This window comes from Triplophysa dalaica, chromosome 17 (assembly GCF_015846415.1).
Source record: "Triplophysa dalaica isolate WHDGS20190420 chromosome 17, ASM1584641v1, whole genome shotgun sequence".
Classification (NCBI taxonomy): domain Eukaryota; kingdom Metazoa; phylum Chordata; class Actinopteri; order Cypriniformes; family Nemacheilidae; genus Triplophysa; species Triplophysa dalaica.
The window spans coordinates 3353270-3375121 of record NC_079558.1 but is presented as its reverse complement, the minus strand read 5'-3'; the positions used below and the strand labels follow the sequence as shown (position 1 = coordinate 3375121).

Below are 21852 nucleotides of genomic sequence, written 5' to 3'. Positions count from 1 at the left end.
ATACTGCGACTGGACTCCTCCCTTCGAACCAGATTCTGCCAGTGGTGGGCGCTTCCGTAAAGCTCTTCAAAAAGCTTCAAAAGATTTCTTTCACTCGCTCTGTCAACAAGAGTTTTACAAAAATGTCAACTTAAACTTCAGCCTTAAATAAGTATATTCTTCTCTTTAAAAAAAACGTTATGGTGACGTTTTATCAGGCTAATATATATGAAGAGTTTGGTTCCAAAATGAAATAACATGAAAAATGATTTTTTTATTGTGCATTCCGATTAATATATAAATCAAACTGCAATTGGTTTGTTTTGATTTACGCTATAATAACTAAAATACATCTAACTGACATAATAAATAGAACACAATAACAACATGATGACATAGTAAAATACATGATGTTAGGAGATATTAGAGGAGACTATTTATTTAAACAGATATTTTCCTATAGGTCAGGAAAACTAAACAGGTATCAAAGTGTCTTGATTTTTTTACTGTCATTATTATTTTTTGCGTAGATTGACTAAATTGCTAATGTGTGTGTCTAATGTGGACCATGATATTTGAATGCACATTAATGCTTATAAATATTAAAACAAAATGTGACGATGTTGTATAAAACAGAATAAGGTTTGTTAACATTTTCTCTCCTTTTTCTTCTCACTTTCTTTTACTATAAACCAAATCTCACAATAAAACCCTTAAAACCCTTTTTCTACTGATAACAGTATTTTGACCCCAAAGCACACATAACTAAATGATGATATTTCTATAAGGGTCATTTATTTAAACATGTCACAAACTAAACAGGCATCCGGGTGTCTTTCTCTATTTTTTTGTGTTTATTTGCATAGATTTACTAAATTGCTAATGTTTTTTTCTAATGTGGACCACATTTAAATTTTACAAAAAAAAAACAATTTCCTACTTATATCAACACACAAAAGCACAGCAGAGATGCTCAATGTGTAACTTCTGCAGCTATCTATAAGGAATTTACTCTTGTAGTCATAAACCTACCGAAGTCTCTTTATTGTTTCTCTTCCCACTCAGAAGAGCAGTAAATGTCTCTCGCCACTGCTGTGCCTGCCATGAGGCTGTGTCTGCATCTGGCACACGCTCACTGTTTCCACTCTGACATGAGGGAAAAGCAAAAATCCACAATGTGCTGCTATGCGAGAATGAAGTTAAATAAATATATTAATGCAAGGGTTGGAAAATCTCATGCAAGTTGGTTGGCAACGATTCCGTCATTGTGATGACATCACCTCTCTGTGGCTGCGCAGACCCTGCAGACTCATAGATTAAAATTTTACAGTAGCTTGTTCTTATTTCTTTTACTTACAATCCATATTTTCATATGAGGTAGACAGTGAGCAGTGTAAGTTTCAGAGATGAACAGTCTATTCAGGGGAACAGAACAGCTTACAACCAACGCCACATAAATGATAGTTTCTTTATGTGACAGAGAACATGTAAATAAATTCACGTAAAGAATAAAATAATTTTGTCCCTATATCTGATTGAAAAATGGTTTCATTAGCAAGAAATTAAATGCATCCTTGAATTTAGGTGGACAACAAGACAAGAAAAACAATCCTTCATTCCAAAGACATGACACTTTTCAGTGGTCTGAAAGCATTTAGATAGAAGCTTGCTACTGGTGGTGCGACTTTCTAAAGGAGGAAAAACTTTGTGACTTGGTCTGCTTTTGTGTGCATGATGGTGTGCGGCACAGACAAAAGCAATTTAGTGTCTGGTAATACTCAACAGGGAAACTATGTCAAAAATGTGTATGTGGTGCTCAGGAGGAGTGTTTTTGCCATTTCTGCATCCTTTGAAATTCTCTGAATGACCGAAACAGAACAATACCATGCACCGAACTTCCTACATGTCACCAGTTTGTGGCCACAGTGATATCTTTAAATCATGTGCAGAATAGTTACTGTTAGAGTTTGGAGTCTTTCCAACAGAGGACTGGATTTTTCCAACAGAGATTTTCCTGTAGGAACACAAAAAATAAATATTTTTCAATGTGTGTTTGCAGGGATTGAAATAACCATTAGATGAACCATCACAAACATACGATTGACATTGTTTAAATGAGTGGATGTAAGGGTGCAGGCCGTCGAGAGAAAATATTATATTTAAAGTCACTGACAAACCTTATTTTTATAAATCCTAAATTTAAAATTAGCACCACTTCTGTAACTAAGAACAGTGTTACAGTAAGAAAAGGCAATTTAGGTTTTAAGAAATGAATGTGAAACAACCCCAACAAACAGCAATTTTACATTTACTGTCATGACTAACAATAAAACAAAATATGTAGGAGGTGAACAGCTAACGTGCATTTCTGGCTTCTGGTGGGAGAGTACAGCACAAATATAGCATCGAGTCCAAATGCATGCGTGGGTATTTTTTTTGCACGAATAAGTGGCCAAAGATGATACATTGAATCATTTGATTCGTTTGAACTCCTCATTTGTTGCGAATATCTTTTAGAAGCGGTTTGGGGGACTCCTGCTGGACAGAATGAATAATTGTAGATTTATTTAAAGGTAAGAACATTTTAAAGATTCAACCACCGAGCATTTTAATGTTTGTTTACACCAAACAAATATAGTTAGTTCCTTTGTATTTTCCGATTATAAAGATGAGCCCGGTCGGAGAGATCAACAGATTTTCATTCCCACAGCCAATGTGCGCGTGCAGAGTTCAACGCCGGAAAGTAACCCGGAGATTAAAAAAAGCGCAGCGGGGCAAGTGATGTTGAGCGGTGGAGTAACGCTAGAGTGAATCAACTGCAGGATGGAGGCGGACGATTATGGTAAGTTATTGTATCTTTCGGGACATATTTAGATTTTTAGAAAATTATACGACTGAGGAAAGTGTTACCTTTTGTGAAGGCTGTCACAGAATTGTGAACGCGTGCACGTGTACATAACGGTGAAAAAGAGGCACAGTGCGTCTTGTGGTTGAGTTCTAAATGCAACAATTGAACGGTTGCAGTTGAATGGTGAAGCAAAACGTGATTTCATAAAAACAGTGACGCACATGATGTATTTTGAGCAGAAGTTTGTGACAAATATACACTTGGTTACAAGTTGTTAGTCAAGGTTGGTCATGTGTAGTTTGCTGTAGTTGCATGCGTGTTGCATTGCATGAGACGTTGTTTTAGATTTCTTTCCAAATAAGATTTCAATGAAAGTCTTTGTTTACATTACAGATCTCACCCACTTTTCAAGAAGACTGTCATAGTCTTGAGGTGTTTCATATATTTAGCATATTTTTAACCGGTAGTGTAAAGTATTGGAGTAAATATAATTAGATACTGTATCTTTTTGGCTACTTTGTAGTTGAAATGAGAATTAAAGATATTAGCAACTTGTACTATTTACTCCACTACATTTGTAATGACTAATGCTATTACACATTACATTTTGCATGGCGCCTATCTTTTTTTGCAGCAGTTTATTTTTGCCACAGAAGAATTAATATTGCCATTTACGAGGCAATGAAGGTAATATAATCTTGTGGATTTTGCCCTAATTTACTAAAACTGGTCAACATGGCTACTTTTTGTGAATAGGAGGTCGTTGTCAGTCGCTGGCGGTTTATATGTGAGATGAGGACGTGACTGCATCTCGTGATGAGGCTAAAATCAGCATGTCCAGTTCAAAAAGGATTTGACTTTTTAATTTTACTTAACATTGTTTTGTTTATCCAGAATTTTGAAGAGAACTTTTTGAAGGAGTTTGGTTTACTTATGAGCACTTGAGCTTAAATGAGACTTGGGTGTTTGTAATGGATGTAGGTTATGGTGTCGACCATGATTTGTTGCAATTTTGAGGTGTTCAGTCATATCAGGATTTAAGAAAGTAAATGCGATTGCTCTCCTCACGAATCAACTGTTTTTTTTTTCACTGACATGATGTCTCTTAAGTGTTAAGGGCCAGTGCTTCTTTGAGCCTACATTCAGTATGAGGAAAATACTCAAGTACTGTAAAATCAGATACTTTTACTGAAGTCGGTTAGGAATTTGTGACTTGTAACTTGTAATGGAGTCTTTTTCACTGCAAGGTATGTGAACGTTTACTTAAGTATGGTTTTCAGGTTATCTTTACACCTCTGTTTAAAAGTGCATTAAAGGCTATATGATTTATAGCAGTTTTTGCATCTAAATGGTCTGTAAGTTGACATATTTTAGCTTTTTTTTTTTGTAGAAAGTCAGTGTAGCAGAAATGATGTTACAGGATATCCTGTGAAAAAAACAACAGACACACCACAAATAGAGCATGCGGGCGTCTGTTTCTGTACATAGTTGAACATTTAGCGTCAACTACTGTATAAAAAGTGCCATCTGCTGAAAAGCAGTGAAAAAAGACTTATTCCAAATGTTGTTGTGAATAATGTGATGTTCCAAAACTTTATTTCCAACGGTTGAACATAGGTTGTGAACGGATAGCTGACCGGAAGATGAATGGAATTCATGTGCAGCAGGAACTTAAAGGCACCCCACCCATTTTAAAGGGGTCATAGGGCGCAAATACGTGTGTTTCTGTGTCTTTGGTGTGTTGTCCGTGCGTGTATTAGAAACGTAAAATTGCAAAAATTAAAGTGTAGGATTAAAAGATGCATTCTATCTAAAAGCGAATGCTAACTTAGAACTGCCTGAAACGCGTTGTGTTACCACACTCGCACAAATCGCGTCAGTTCGTAGGATGATTTGACTCTGACCGCCCAAATTTATACGCAGGTAAGGTGGGCGTACCTGTCAGTACAATTGCGTTGGAACCTGATGTTCCAAATATGGTAAGAGGCGTTACATTTCCGTCACACGCTTACAGTATTTGACCAATCACTTTGAACTGATTAACTGGCCAATCATAGCACAAAGCGATGAGCTTTGTAAAAATCTGTGCTTTTCAGAAAGTGGAGATACAAACATGCACGGTATGTGGAAAATAAAGCGTTTTTGAAGCTTAAATCCTGTATAAACATTGCAATACATCTAAAACAAACGATAGTATTCCTATTAAACATTAAACATAAACATAGTATTAAACATTTTGAAAGTGACCTGTGTCACATGACTACAAATGACCAATGATTAGTGTGATCAGTAATTTACTTCTTATTATACAGTATTTACATTATGCACTTGGACGACACTTTTATCTAATACAACTTGTAGCACATTTTGGGGTTTACTTTTTATCAATATGCGTTCTTCAAAGCCAAGGGACTACTCCACTTAAAAATGTCATGAAGTAGAACTACTCCAACCCCACCCAAGTTGTTCAAAACTGTATACATTTCTGTGTTCTGTTGCACAACTTATATTTTTGGGGCACCATTGACTGCCATATTAGAAAAAATATAAATTTTAGTTAAAGGTGCCGCGGAACTTGCTGTCCTACAATCTTCAAAATATTTTACTTTGTATTCAAAAGAACAAAGAGCAGAAAATATTTTTTTTTTGTAAATGATCTCCCAGAAATGTCAGTTGCTAACATTCTTCCAAATATCTTTCTTTGTGTTCAACAGAACAAATAAATGTATACAGGTTTGGAACAACTTGCGAGTGAGTAAATGATGACAGAATATTCCTTTTTTGGGTGGAGTATCCCTTTTAATGGACAGGTACAGTATGTGGGACTGGGATATGTCTCTCAATACCACAGTTACAGCTGCAGACGTGGCATAGTGTCACATCCAGGAAGGAGCAAAGCTGCACAGGAAACCTTTGAGTCTGTCCTCACTTTACCTCTTTCAGCTGTCACTCAATGTAGTTAACTCCTCCCACTCAATCTGTACTTCCAGTAAGAGATAGTGAGTGGCTAAAGGGAGGGTTTGTTTTGGATGCACTTCTCACCATCAAAACTTGCTGTCTGTGCATTTTTGGGTTTGTATGTGTGCTTCTGAAGAAAAGGCTGTTTAGACTGACAACAAGACAAATTAACTATACTCGTCCATACTACGTCCAGTCCGTCATACAGTATTAGTGATGAATGCTTCTTTTATTTACTTTATAGCTTTCCTGTAGTTCTGTGGTTAGAGCAAGGTAATATGCCATGGTCATGGGTCAGAAACAAATGTATAATACAATGCTTTGTAAATCCTTCTGGATAAAAGCGTCTGCCAAATGCATAAATGTAAATGTAAATTAAAAAAAATCCATCACTATAGCAAGCTAACATTAACAATGTCAATAAATTTGTTCTTCACTAAGACAGCTAAGGCCAGAATAATGTTATGTTGTATCGTTTGTAAAACAAGATGGAAAGAATATCTGCAGTAAAAATGTACCTAGATTTACTAATATAGATTTAGTACAAAAGTATGTCCAGTTAGGAATTTTTGTAGTCATCAAAACATTTTGTGCAGTAACGCAAAATGTCTACTAGATGGCATCTGCTTCCACGAAAATAGGGCTTGTAGAAATAATCACAAATCTTGTCCTGAGGTTAGTATATAACAGTGTAAAATCAATTGAAAACTCAACATCCTGTAAATTATAAAAGTATAAGTCAGTCACGATGACAGAAACAACATAGTTTCCTAAGAAAAGCCCTGAACGCTTTACTTGTTGAATACGGTACATGACTGGGTGAACTAATGGATAGACTGAGGAAAATTGGTAAGACAGAAAGGTATTGTTATGCCTCTGTCAGTTGTATTTGTTCCTGGTTGGCATAGTGACCACTCTCATGTCATGACGTTCTGGGTTCGGTATGGGTTTGTAGGTCACAGTGTGCTTTTAAGTCCTAAGGACCTCTCACGTTCAAGAGGAGATCGTCACAACACCGTGAGCGCACAGCACTCAAACCGAGAGCCAGTGTAAGAGAGAGAGAGGCTTGCTTGGGCTTATGGTTCGTAGGCTGTGCATCTGGGATTCAAGCCATTGAACCAAAGGCCCTGCTGGTTTTTGCCTGCCCACCTTATAGTTTGTGGGTTTGAGATTGAGTCTCACGAGGCATTACAAAAAAAAGATCCTTTGTACACAAAAGATGTTTATGGATCCAGACAGTTTGACAGTTTGGATTTGAGAATGTCATTGCACTCTGGTTGAATCATTTATGTGTCTATTATCATCTGCTGAGAGAAAAGATGATGCTGTTTTTTTTACAAAGAAAATAAAACGTACCCAAACTCAAGTTTTTCATTAACATTGACAATTTCAGAATTATTTACACTAAACATCATTGCAAATGTACTGTAGCATTCGTCATATTATGCCATTTTGGGAAATAAAACAATGGAAAATGGACCACCCTTTTCACTTTGGCATGCCATAGGGGTATGTTGTCACAAAAGGTTAATGTGCGTGTGATGTACTGCTTTCCCCTGAACAAGGATGGAAATGTTTCAGAGATATTTGTAGCCAACACTTCACGCTATGCGCCTGTACAGGTATGTGATTTAAAATGAATAAGGGATGTGCAGTGGAATACAAAGAATGACCAATAGCCCCGGTATTCCCTTTCATAAACCTTTCTGCATTTTATTTTATTTTATTTTATTTTGTTACAATTACTTTTTTTTGTGTAAGCTTATATTTTTGTCCTTGTCATTCAACACCCCCTTCCTCATGCACCCCTTGATTTTCCTAAGGGACAAACCCAGCAGCTGTGTTAGATTAAATGGTTTATATTTGACCCAACAGTTAAAATAACCTAACATAAGATTTTGTTTCTACAAATCCTAGGTTGGGTTCGCCCCTTTTTGACAAAACACAATAGCTTATTTCTATTATTGTATTCATAGTTTATAAATGTGTTTGACATTGTAAAATATAGCCTATAGGAACAGATAAATGATCTAATGCAAAGTGTCTAAATATTGTTTTGTGTAAAAGTGTCAATTGTCTTCAAACAACTCTAAATTTACTTTTTGGTTAGCACTGTGCTGTATTTGTACATCTCATGTTTTTATCCTTTAAGTGAATTCTGTATTTATTATCGAAAACAACATCTATAGTCTCTTGAAAAAAGTACGCTCATCTTGGGAATGTTTCATGGCACCATGTGGTCAGAAACTAGGTGTTTGCTGCAGAATTATAAAGAAGTGTTATTGGAATCGAGGGGAAACCCAAACACCTGACATTATAGTTTTCAACAGAATTCAGCGTTTCAGTTTAACAGTTTCATCTGTCTTTAAAAACAAAACGGCCAAATGAGGTCTGCTGACTCTTGAGTTGCGCAGACAGATAGCTTCTGTACAGAGTCCTGACTCTGCTTGACCTCCTACTGTTCCTCTGCCGTCCATGAAACTTTCAGAACTGCACAAGAGACTCATAGACTCACAATTCATAGTTGACAGCTAGCTGACATTGGGTAGGTCTGAATTTTCTCCTGTTGAAATGTGAATTGTGACTGTATCCTTTTAATAGCGTTTAATATTAATGCTGGTATGGCCTATAACTGAATTTGGTTTTCTCTAGGTCAGTTTTGATGGTGTGAATGTGAAAAATCAAATAGGACTGTTGTTTCTTGTTAGAAAAGCTTAGCAAGGAAATGTAGTCATACATCACTAGGTCTTGTTTTTGTAGGCTCACCAAGAAAGGTTTTTCAGTGTGTCATTTAAATGGGTTCACAATGCACCATATTTAAATAGATGAATATTTGAATTTGAGCGTTTGCATAATATTCATAATTGCATAATGAGTCCTTGTCCCTGCAATACGGGTACTGTAAATTGCTGTGAATAACAGCTGCTGCAAAATGTCAATTGAAACATGTACATTTCATTGTTACATTTATTCTGACCATGAAATAAAATGTTGTTTATTGTTACTCAAAAAGACAGTACACCCAAAAATATTTTTCTTCTGGAGAACAAAAAAGAAGATATTTTGAAGAATGTTGGTACCCAAACACAGACATTCCTTCACATATTTAGGGTTCGAGCCCGAAGGGCTAGAAACCTATTGTATTTTCTTTTGTGTTTCACAAAAAAAAGCTGCATGGGATAAAAGTGTGTGCCACATACTGTACTCTTTGTAAATGTAGAACTCTGATACTTTCTTGTTAAATACTGAACAGGGTAAAAAACAGTTGAAGAGCAAAAGTGATAAATGCATGTGCGTAATGGAAGAAGAGAAGGGTGTGCTCCAGCTCAGAAGATAAAAATGAGGAACCTTTGAAAATGATATGGAAAGTACTGGGTGGACTTTCCAACAGGATCTCCCCTCTGAGACCTGGATGGTTTGGGTCACGTCATCACTTTTGATTAACAGGAAGCCGAAGAAGTGATTTCTTTTAAAACCCGAGATTAAACACGAGTCTTTGAAAGCAGTAATTGACATCCATCACAGGATCATGCAGTCTAATAAAACCTGTGTTTATGACGGCCTGAGACTGTTATTTTAGGGTAATGTTCTCTTCCTGTTTCATGACACAAACAAAACAGCAAAATCAGCAGTCCTGAATAAGCAGTATTGCGCAAAAAAAATGTCTTTGAGGAGCAAGACATGCATAACTTCTACAAAAGTTAAATTCACATTCTTATAGACAGTAGGCATGTTTTGTATGTAAAATGCGGTCTTTTATTGCAACCCGCGGTGTTCTTCCCTCAGTAAATACTGTAGAGAAGGCCACGTGTGTAGTGATGGTTATATAAAATGGATATGCAATTATTTCACTATGTACTCAAACCTGTATGACTTCAATCTTCTGCAGAACACAAAAGAAGATATTTTATATTGACTTCCATTGCACTTACTTTCATCAAAATATCTTCTTTGTGTTCAACAGATGAAAGAATCATACAAAGGTTGAATAAACGATGACATTCTGTTTATTTTTGTGGTTAGCTTTCCTTCAAAGGCAAAGTGTGCAAAATCATGCACATGGATTTCAAAGGGTTTTTAAGGTCCAGTGTATGAAATTTAGCGGCATCTAGCGGTGAGGTTGCCAATTGCAACCAATGGCTCACTCCTCCCTTTCGAAGCATTATGGAAGATGACACAGAGCTAAGATGTGGCTATGTTTTCACTTCTTTGCCTAAGGAGATAAAATGTTTATTAAAGTTAAGCAGTTTGTCCGTTTAGGGCTATTGTAGAGACAACATGGTGAATTCCATGCAAAGGGAAGGGCGGTGTATGTAGATAGAAATAGCTCATTCTAAGGCAATAAAAACATTACACTTCATTCTGTAAGGCCTTGATACAACTCTCAAGAGATGGTATGCATTATATAGATCCTTCAAAAATGACACACAGCACCTTTAAAGCAACACTATCTAAAGTGGTACATTTATAGTTTCGGGTGTGTGATCTTGTGATTGTTTGTAAGGAAACATATGCACGTCCTTTAAAGCCACATATGGCATTGATGCCTAGGATTGCTGAGCTCTGACTAAACTGCCCTTCGTTCTGTTTGTAGGAGTGAGTAGGGAGGTGTTCTGGGAGGTGTTAATGAGACTGTACTTATATCTTTGTATAACATGCTCCACCAAAGCTATTTCAGATCCACGGCAATGACTTAGAATAGAAGTGTGTCAGAGAGACGTGAGTGAAGGAGAAACACTGTATACAGTAAAATGACAGGTTGAGAGAGAGGGAGAGAGAGAGAGGGAGAAAATAGTGGAAGTCAGTCGAGAGCGTGAGTGAGCTTGCGAGTCCAGTGCACATCGGAGTGGATCTGCTCGGTCTGAGATCTTTGAAATCTGTTTAATCTCGGACAGGAAGATAAAGAAAAAGCGAATTAATGATCAAAACAAGTATTACATAGATATCCTAACAAGCTTTTCAACAAGTTCTCCTTTCGGACAAAAGGGGAAGCAGCTTTTAGTGTTTTCTCTGTGCTCGCTTAGTGACTTCTCATACACTCAAAGTGAAACAGGGACAGATTTTTTCTCGTTGATCTATCGGTAAGCGATGGGGACTGTGAGCGAACTGTGTGCTTCCAGCTTCCAGGCGTTCCTGTGTCCCACGGTCTTGCTGGCTGAACCAGCAGGTGAGTCTGTCAAAGTGTGCTGACGTCTGTGTTTGTGAAACACGTCGATGTCAAGTGTCAATTCTTCTGTTTGATGTTTTGTTTGCGGACATATTTCAGAGATGTGCCTTGGTTATCTGGTTATCTGGATTTATAACCAATTTTACTGAGATTGATTCTTACTGACTTGTTTGTTAGTCCTCGGCGCTCACTCTGTGTAATTGAATGTTTTATCTGTCAAGGTTTGTTGCCGTGGTGATAAACAGTGTCCTCGAATCATGGAAGTGTTTGAGTGAGAGAAGCTGTTGATTGTGGACATGCTATGTTGCGTTTGAGAGAAATCAATTGTTGTGGTGATGCAAAGTTATTGGTATATTGGCATAACTGTCAGAAATGTTGTGGGTACTAAAATCAGCATATTGTGGTTGTGATACCTCAGAATTCTGGTGATTTTTTTTTTTTAATCTCTAGCCTTGAAACATCCACCTGTTGCCTGTTGAATCTTTTTTGTTGCGTATCCTGCATAACTATTAGCCAGGGGATTGCTAAACAGAAGTGACATACTGTATGAGGCTTTGCATATTTGTGGCACATGACACGTGTGACTTAAGCTTACTAGAGTTAATTTTTTCTATTTTAGTTTGGTTATAAATGCTTAGAGTAAGGTTAGGTTGAAAGTAATAATAAATTAATATAAATTAATAAAATTTATTAATTAAAATTAAGCCTTGATGCCCGATGACTCCTGAGATAGGCACAGGCTCCCCGTGACCCGAGGTAGTTCGGATAAGCGGTAGAAAATGGAATGGAATGGAATTAAAATTAAGAATAAAAAAACTTAAAGCTGCAGATAAATTCAGAATCTAAAATATATAAAATTTGAATCAAAGATTTCAAAAGGCTACAGGTAAATTTAATCATAATTATTAATATATATGTAATCATTTATAAATCATAATATATTCATAAATTGAACACAACTTTACTTTGCAACTCATTGGTAAGGTTGATAAAATGATACTGTTAAAGCAAAATATATTTTTGTCGGCTGCACGTCTTTTGTAGTATTTATTCTTTTTTTAATTTGGTTAAAGGAACAGTTCATCCAAAAATGAAATTTTGTTGTCCCAACCCCTCCCTTGAGTTGTTCCAAATCTGTATAATTTCTTTGTTCTGATGAATACAGAGATAGATATTTGGAAGAATACTTGTAACCAAACTGTAAATCCTGTACAAAAGTATCTGTTCTGTTATTTTGAAGATATTTTGTAGAATTTAGGAAAGCAAACAGTTCTGGGGCACTTTCGACTGCCATTGCCATTTTTCCTATTATGGTAGTTAATGGTGGCCAAGAACTGTTTGGTTATAAGCATTCTTCCAAATATTATTCTCTGTGTTCATCAGAACAAAGAAGTTTATACAGATTTGGAAAAACTCAAGGGTGAGCAAATGATGACAGAATTTTTATTTTATTTTACCTTGTCCTATTCTGTATGATGCCTAACATGACCTCTGTCGCCATTTTAGGCTTGTAGCAGGTGACACTTTTTCATAGTCAGATATACAGACGGCAACAGGGGGTGAAATACTGTAGAGCAGGCCAGGGAAGCATTGCCCATTAGGCCACTGTTAATTTTCAGTGAGAGAAGCGGGAGGGTTGAACACAGAGTGGGCACAATCCCCAGAGATCGTAGCGGATGAGTGATAGAACAGTGAACTGCGGGCGGCGTGTGGGGGGGACGCTGCCGTCATTGTTTATATTTCATATGCCACGATCTGCCAGTGAGTCATTTGTGATGATTTTGCGATAAATGGTATGGCTGTTATGCATTATATACAGTATGTCTTTAATCAAACCATAAATGTATAATTAAAGTCAAATTAATTTCATGTCTCAGTTTTACGCAGAAACAGTTTGGGCTGTTTTAGAAATATTTCACAGCCTTGTCAGCCCTAGCGATGCTCTTGCCTGGTGTTTTGTGATGCAGCTGTTTCATCCAACTGCGCTAGATTTATCTAATATATTTAGTCTATAATTTCTAATGAGGGCGTTTATGTGTTTAATGTAGCACATCCCTCTGTGTGTTTATGCATGTTTGTTGCAAAATGCTTTTTAGTGTGAAATAAGTGTTAGTTGCAATCAATTGGTGAGAATGAGGGAGACACATTTTGAGACACGGGAAAATGTTAATTAGGTAGACAAAATGGAGGAGTGAGACTCCTTTAAGTAACTGAAACTTTCTTCAGAACATTCACACTGAAAAATGCCAACAGCTTGTTATTACCCAAATGAGACAGTTATATATTGCTTAGAGGCCAATCATTAAGAGCTTTAAAGACGTACCGCTTAGTTTTGTTATACTTTCTCTTTAAAGGTGCGGTGTGTAGTGTTTTGGAGGATTTATATTTAATTGACAGAAATGCATTAATAAACATAACTAAGACTTCATAGATGTATAAAGACCTTAAATAATGAAGCGTTATGTTTATATTATCTAGGAATGTTCCATTTCTATCCACATACACCGCAGGTCCCCTTTCATGAAATTCGGCATGTTGTTTCTACAGTAGCCCTAAATGGACAAACTTTACAGAGCGTGTTTCATATATACACTATCTCCTTGGGAAAGAAACGAAAACATGATGACATTTTAGTCCTGTGTCAGCAATCGTAGGGAAGGGGTAGGGGTGCAGTGAGCCGTTGGTTGCAATTTGCAACCTCACCACTGGACGCCGCTAAATTTCATATAATTCTCGAATAAGGCCAGTTGTTTAGTAAGGAGTAATGTTGTAAAACAAGTTTTAGAGGTCCAATCATATGATTATGTTGTTGCAGCTGGATATTTATTTATGTGTCATCTCCATTAAGTAAAACGCTTGCCATCATAAGTGATTTGTAATTTGCTTTGGAAGGACCTATTTCATGCGAAATACCAATTTGGAAAGTTGTTTAAACTGTGACTTTTTTTCTTATTGTAAGCACAATGTGACTCTATTTTAGGAAGTAATTTGTCCAATATCATACTAGGTCACATTTTGTTAAACAGTCTCAGCCCTGTGAAATATGACATTTACTCAAGTGTCTTCGTTATAGAGCCGAAAATGCAGGCAAAGATGTCTCTGTCAGGCATCTTAAAAGTGCATGTCGTGGTAAAACTGTGTTATCTCTGTCTTTTTCTATTGGGATACAAATGTGATCACAAAGTCCTCAGAACCACCATTTATTACATTATACCGTATTTTAATAAATTCAAGCCTTTTCTTTGTCATATAGAGGTCTTACCTGTTAGATTGACTTGATTATTGATGTAAACAAAACATGCTGTTGTGTGGCCTGTAGGGGTCAATGTGTTTTATTGCCATTCTATTGTTTATTTATGTATTTAATTTGTTTGTTTAATTTGTTAAAGAGCTATTTCAAATGGTCCCTTTAACTAAAAACAACCCCTCTGGAAGATTCTGAGCTGATGGTATTTGGCTTGATTTTGTGGGGATCAAACCAGCAACCTTCTGAATACCGGGTTACGAAAGCTCAATTTGCAGTATATACTGTAAGAGCTGTTGGATTTAAGGATTTATTTGTGTGTATAAGAGAGATCACACTGCAAAATAAGCCAAACTTCTTTTAAAGGTCACTAAGTGTGAGAGAATACTGGGGAGAGAGAATAATGAAACGAAATGAAAGGTCGAGAGGTGTGAATATGCGAATGATAGGGTGGAAAGGGAATTTGTGAATGGATTGAGAGCGATGCACTATCACAGACCTTCATGTGCACACATACATATAACCTACTGTATATACATACAGTGTGATTCAGACGCTATAGACGGGCCTCACTCAACAAAAAAATGGGGCTGTGTAGCACTAAAAGTTGTTATTTTCTCGTAATCATAGGGAACCACTTTTAGTGCTATATAGAACCATATCTCTGAGCTTCAGTGGTTCTTCAGCGGGTCTTTGCGGTGACCAGCACTGTATGGTTCCTCAAAGTTCTATATAGCACCTCAGTCATCCCAAAGCACCAAAATATGGTTCTATATAGCACTAAAAGTGGTTCCCCTATGGTTACGATAAAATAACAACTTTTAGTGCTACACAGACCCATTTTTTTTGTTGAGTGAGGCCCGTCTTTAGCGTCTGAATCACACTATAAAGCACAATTTTTTTGTGTCAGTGATTGGAAATTCAAATCACTCTGAGTCAGTAAGCAATTCAACCTTTCTCTAGAGGAACGCTGGAGTTTTTCATAACATCACCTCCACATTCCTAAGACTGTGTGTGGCTAATGAAAAAAAGGAATTTTCTGATATGCAAGCACACAAATTGAATTCTTGGTCAATGCAATGAATTGAACGTACATACAGTACTGACTCATGTCTGTTCAGTGACTGTCTTACGAAAACAGAAACACTTTCTTAATCCAGTGACACATTTGGTAACGCTTCGAAGACATGTCACATCTGTGTGAAATCTAGTTTACACACCTCGAAGCGTTTGAATTCCCATACTTGTGTAACGTATGTTATGTGTCTACTGTAACAAGGCAATGTGACTCATGCTCTTATGAAAATTCTAGCCATTTTCATATAAGGTGCGGGAGCATTTCACACTAAATAAACAGAAAAACTGTGTTAACTACAAAATATGCAAACGCGACATGGCGGGAGCAACGCGGCAATGATCTAGCATCTGAAACTCAAACATGTTTGAGTCTGTGATGAGGAGGAAGGGAGTTCAACAGCAGGTTAAGTCACTACAGAATCCTACTTTTGTTCCGTTTCGAAGTGAAGAACGTAATGTCCCTGGTGCGGATGTTTACTCGTTATCCAGATTGACAAGCATCACAAGTTAGCATTAGCTGGTTAATAACAGTATAATCAGGGGTGGTGTAGTTACTTTGCGCTTTGCATTGTAAGACTAAAGACACGTTTTTATTCACTCGCCTTTTTTGGACCATTCATTTATCAATCTGTTGTCATGTATAGCTACACTGCAAAACTTCCTTAGTAATTTTGTCTAATTTCCAGTCCAAATATCTAAAAAATCTTAAATCAAGATTACTAGACAAGAAAATTAATTGATGCTTAAAACTTCTGTTTGAAATGATATCTCATTAAGATTATTTTTGTACCCCATTGGCAGATAATTTTACTTGCTTTAAGCAAACAATCACTTAATTTGACGTGTTTTTTCAGAAAACAAGACATAATTTCTTATGCTTTTTCATGTGTCTAGTACATGTTTCTTGAAATAAGATTTTTTTTTAAATTTGGACTGACAACGGGACAAAACTACTAAGTTAGAAAAGCAATTTTTGCAGTGTATAGGCTATTCTGTGCTTTCTCCCATATAGGTTATTATTGACAAATATATTTGTGTGTGTTGTACTTTTTAATTTAATTTTAAAGTTCTTTTATAGCTCTTGGTCATCTTAAGCTTTGTTAAAATGTGGTGTATAAATGAAGCTTGCACTTACTACAATGATGGTAGTAATTGAATGAATAAGCTTCAAGTGAATTTGAGAGAGAGTGTGTGTGTGTGTCAGTGTTTGTCAGTGTGTGCGTCTGCAAAAGTGTGTGCGTTTGCGAGTGTGTGCATCTGCGAGTGTCTGTCTGCAGTGTAGTGTAGAGAACAAGTTCTTACATTCAAACAAATCCTGTTAAGTTTTCTGATTTGTATTGTTCTTTAGTTTTTATAAATTATTTATTGTTCTGGCAGCTCAGGTGGCACTTTTATTTTAAAAAAGTCTATATATTTGGCAGATGTAAAGCATACATGTGTATGTTTTTTGTGTTAGTCCATTTTTGTTTGATTTTATTATTTTTATAACAGCTCAGGGATGTTCAAGGAGCAACATGCTTGTGCACTTTCTAAAGATTTTAGTTCTGTTTTTGAATAAAGGGTTAGAAATTATTGCTTTTCTTGTGGTTTTTTTTTAATCCGATTCATCGATTAATCGAAAAAATTATTTACAGATTAATCGATTATTAAAATAATCGTTAGTTGCAGCCCTATAATCTACTATCTTTTAGCTCTCTGAATAAACCATAAGCTGCTGCATTTGAACTAAATTCGACCTGTCTGTTTTGCCTAATGTATCCTGAACAGACTCTTTTATAAGCGCACACATAGCACACACAAAGTTGCCATGAGTTATTATTCAGGTATCAAGACACCAGATGTGTGGGCTGTTGTTTGAGGTGTCCTTACATCATTTCATTATCATTTCAAGTCTCTAAGCTCTCCTTTCTATATTTCGTTTTGCTCCAAGGTTTGTAAAGCAGGTCTTCTTTTTTCGTCTGTCTGGAGGATTTATCGCAAAACTTCCTGCTAAACTCTAATACGTTGCATTTGGGTTTAAATTTTGTCTCTTTTAGGAGAAACGAAACAAACAGTCAAATGAGACAATTGATGAGATAAAACAAGAATTATTACATTATTGACAGTGCTTTCTTTATTTTTAATCCATTTACTGAGACGGCAAAAAAATGAAGCTGATTCTGTAAAATAATCGTTGGATTACAGTTTGTTCGAATGCATTGTGCGTGTCCACATATTTTCCGTTCTTAAAGTCTTAGTTTTTCCACAATAAGAGCGCTGCAGGTGCACAATGTGAATCAAACACACAATACCTGGTTGTATTAGAAAACATTGAAGTTTAATAAAACACCTTGATGGTGCTATTAAATATTCGTGCCACAAACAAGTAAATCAAGAGAAAATACCAGAAAAATCTAAATAACACTTGAAGATTACAATCTAACAGGCTTAAGAAACGATATAAAGAATAGTGATGGTAAACAGTGGACAGAAATGTGAACTGAACAGTATGTGTAAAGTGACTCATTTCGTGAGTCCATATCATGTTGGCGGCAATTGAACCATACTGCCCACTCCTGGATCTCCAATGATGCCACGGCGGTGGCCCACCAGTTTTTCTGAGGGAGTCACCTTCTGTGATGAGAAGCAAAACAAAACTTTTTTGCATTTCTTCTTTTTGTTTTTTTATTCTGATATTCTTACCAGTTCTCCAGAGATTCTTATTGAGCTATGCCTTTCCAAAGGAAGCAAAGAGCCCTTAAATCTTTTGTTCCAGCTTTATCTTCTGTTGTTTACTGTTCTCAAAATCTGTCCTTCATTCTGTCATAATATCATTCTTGATCTCCATAAGGGAGTTTTGGAAGAAAACATCAAGACAGCCATTTCATCTCATATATCAAACTCTGGCTCCTCTTTGGGTCTTAAAGGAACAGGTTATAAAAACATTCAAATGTTGTCGTCATTTAATCATTAACATTACTGCATTAAAAATATATTTGTTTCTCACATACAGTCATATAGAATATGAGTCGTATCATAAGTTAATAGCACATTTGAATTTCAGTTTTGGGTGACTGTACCTTTAAGTCTGGTTTCTTATGGACCAGTACATGTTCTCTAAAATGCAGAAGAGTTGACTAAGGGACCCGCTGGGGTTCTTGCGTCTGTCTGGCACTTTTCTCCACTGTGCTTCAGATATGGCCTTTACTGGAACAAGCTCTCAACATCTCAACCTCAGTGTGACTCATATTAGGTCTTAAAAAAGCAAGTGATTCGGCTCTCTCTCTACGCATGTATGGAGCAAGTTCAACTTTGACATTACGTATGCAGAATTACTTCTGTATTACATGTGGAAGCTGTTCTCAGCTATATTGCACCTAACGGCACTTCTGTCACATCAGATTCCCAAGTGGAGTGAAGGATTTGTTGCCATGGTATCACCAGTGCTGATTCCTTTATAATTCAAAATCTCAGTACTTCTTTACCGATGGTTATTGCAGGTTAGTGTTCATTTAACCTTTCCGCATAGGTCGGTCTATATACTGTATGAATGGATCCGTTAAGTTGCTGTCATAACAGAATGTGAAATGCCTCTGGATGTTTTTACATAGCCCAGGGGTCATCAGACTCTTTGAGAGAAACAGAGCAGTGACCCATTCCAACAAATGTATTTGTTTTTCTCGCCCTTGGCATCATCCTAACACATTTTTTTTCAGCACCATTTGCTCAGTCATATTGTTATTCTCTTTCGTAAACTCTATCCATGGAAATTGTTTTTGCGTTTAATGTTTCTCCACTACACGGAACATTAGGGTATTCAGCTGTTCACTTTGCAGAGGGCTATTTCAACAGGTTCCTTATTTAATCGTGCAGCTGTTCGGTCTGTCTTTTAATTCTGTGCTTAAAACAGAACAGCCCTTGTGATGAAGTGGATCGTTCAGACGACAATTCTCAGAGATGATGTCATACACAGATATCTTAGTTGAAAAAAAGCTATTTTGAAGTTTATTTATCATTATATTTACTGTCTTTTATGCCTTTATTATGACAGGATAGAAAGAGAGCTGACAGGAACGTGTTGGGTGGAGATCGGACCCTCAGAGATGGGAATCGATCTGCTATTTTTTTAAGTTTTTGGACCAAATATGAATAAAAGTGCAAAAAAGATGATACTTTCAACTAAAACTCCAGGAGCAATGTGGAGATTTTAGCGGCATCTAGTGGTGAGGTTGCCAATTGCAACCAACGGCTCACCCCCCTTTCGAAACACTACGGCAGCTTTTACAGGGCTAAGATGTCGTCACGTTTTGTTTCTTTGCATAAGGAGATAACTGCTCTGTAGAGCAGTTTGTCAGTGTAGGGCTACTGTAGAAATAACTTGGAGAATTCCATGTAAGTGGACCCGTATTGAATGTAGATAGAAATAGCTCATTCTAAGGTAATAAAAACATAATGCTTCATTATGTGAGGTCTTAATGCACCTCTTAAGACAAGGTTATGAAATGTATAGTATATAACATTTTCTATCAATAGAGCTTCCAAAATTTTTGAATCTTGACCTTTAAAACTTTTTTTTAAAACAAGACTGAATTTTTTATACTGTATATATCTTTGTAAATGTATGTAGCTTTAAGCTGCCTAAATGTTATTATTTTTATTGGAAAAAGCTGACCATACAACTTAGATAACATGAAATAGACAAAAAAAAAATCACACTAGAGTCAAAATGTTTTTTAAATGTGTTTTTTCTAGCTACTGTTTCTATGCAGCCACATAATTATTATTTTTGTTATCTTTTCCTTGACTTCTAAACCAGCTCATCTGTTCTTTCATCTTTGTTTCTCTTAGCTTTGGAACAGGTGTGGTGTGGTAATGAGTATCTTTTTTCATAGCAACTAGCATTTTTAGTGTGTGTTCTTAAAAAGAGGCGACCAAAAGATTGAGGGAAAAGCGAGTGATAGAGAAAGAGAGACAGAGTGATGATTGTTTATTTTGGTCCGTCTCCACCTGGTCTTAAAATGAACTACAGTTCAATCCAACAAAAACGCAACTATAATAAATTCATTGTTGAAAAACATAGTTGCTCTGTTTACATGTAAGGTTACACTTGAGCTATCTTTAGAAATGTTGACTAACTCATGGTATGTTCACTTTTGTAGACAAACTATTTCGACAAGGCAATATTTCAGGAGAGTTCTGTGTATGGTTTTTGTATTTAGTAGGCTACAGAAAACACACAATTTACTTAAAACTGAGTTCAATTTGGATCGTATCGTCTTGGTGTTTAGTTTTGGATGTATTCTTGAAAATCCACTGAAATGTCTTTGGTAGTATCTTAGGCACTCAGAGGTTTTGCAAACAGGATTTTACCTCTATGCTGAAAATGGAGCGACCTTTGTTTCTGCAGCAGTTTTTTTAATGGTTGATTTGTAGTAGCACCTGTGTTACAGGGCCAGATCTTGAGTTGAATAAATATCTGCCATCCTAATGCTTTCGGCAACAGCAACGTGAACTCAAATGTCTTGTATCGTGTACCGTTTTATTGAGATACTCTAATGGCTGTCTCCGTTGGCATTCAAATACGGCCTTTTAAAGATAACTGCTTAAGTTGTTTGATCGACCCCGGTGCTTTGTAATACAAAGGCAACCAGTTGAGAAAGTACACAGCTTAATGGATTCAGATGCTGTGTCTTTACTCACAAAATGTTAAAAGGAAATGGCTGTAATTATTACACGACTCTGATAGGTCAGCATTCAGGCAGGCAGACATTTATTATTAGTGACCGTGGTCCATTCAGTCTTCATGTTTGCTTTGTTGTGTTTTTTTTTTCGCGTGCACTCATTTCAACATCATTTATTATATTATTTGGTCATTTGCATCAGCTCTGATAATCATGTATGAGGCAATTGTGCGATTATGACCGGCTGACTGTGTTGTCCCATATACTGTATATTTTATTTTGAGGTCACATGGCCATTTTTTGCTTCTAGTCCGTCTGTTAGCTTTGGATGGAAGCCATTAAAATTCCCATAATCATTCTCTCACATTGTGTGTTGTATAAAAAAATCTGTTCACAATATTGGTATCGGTGCAATTTAGTGAAGGTCACATAACTAGAGTCATCCTGAGAGGGCAGAAGGTGGAAATGGTATTTAAATGAATTCAGGCTCTCACATCTGCTTATCCTTAAACAGAAGACACTGTGTGCTAGGACTGGCTCGCTCTGGTATGCACATTTACAATCAGAATACAAAATCAGCATACTAAACCCAAAGAGTTGCTGCTGAAGCGCAGCATCCCACTTAGTCTGGTGTCTTTTAATTTCTCGGTTTTGCAAGTTTCAGAGCATGTGGATTCTACATATAAGTTCAGATAGCACACACTTTCATGTCAAACACAACATTGCCCATTTATATTGCTGGTGTACAGAGATTAAACAGCAATTAATGCACAGTATCTGTGCTGTGGTGGTATTAAAACATTTCTCTGTTTATTTGATGTCTTGACCAGCTTTATGTGATGACCAGCTCCAAATATGATGGAATCTGTTTGTTTGGCCAGTAAAAGACTGGGGAAATATTGCTTCATTGGCTGAATTG

General features: G+C 36.5%; 1 protein-coding gene across 2 annotated transcripts in view; it reads left to right on the top strand.

Annotated features, from left to right (window-relative positions):
- Positions 1-2689: 2689 nt before the first annotated feature.
- The window catches only part of cyth1b (cytohesin 1b), a 47543-nt gene continuing 28380 nt past the window's right edge, over positions 2690-21852 (top strand). Inside the window, exon 1 of one of the 2 annotated variants that reach the window (XM_056771038.1) lies at positions 2690-2821. In XM_056771038.1, coding sequence (XP_056627016.1) covers positions 2803-2821 — 19 coding nt within the window. In that variant the 5' untranslated portion in view covers positions 2690-2802. Of the gene's footprint in view, positions 2822-10504; positions 10953-21852 lie in introns of those variants that run through there. The other variant, XM_056771036.1, reaches the window with a different exon arrangement.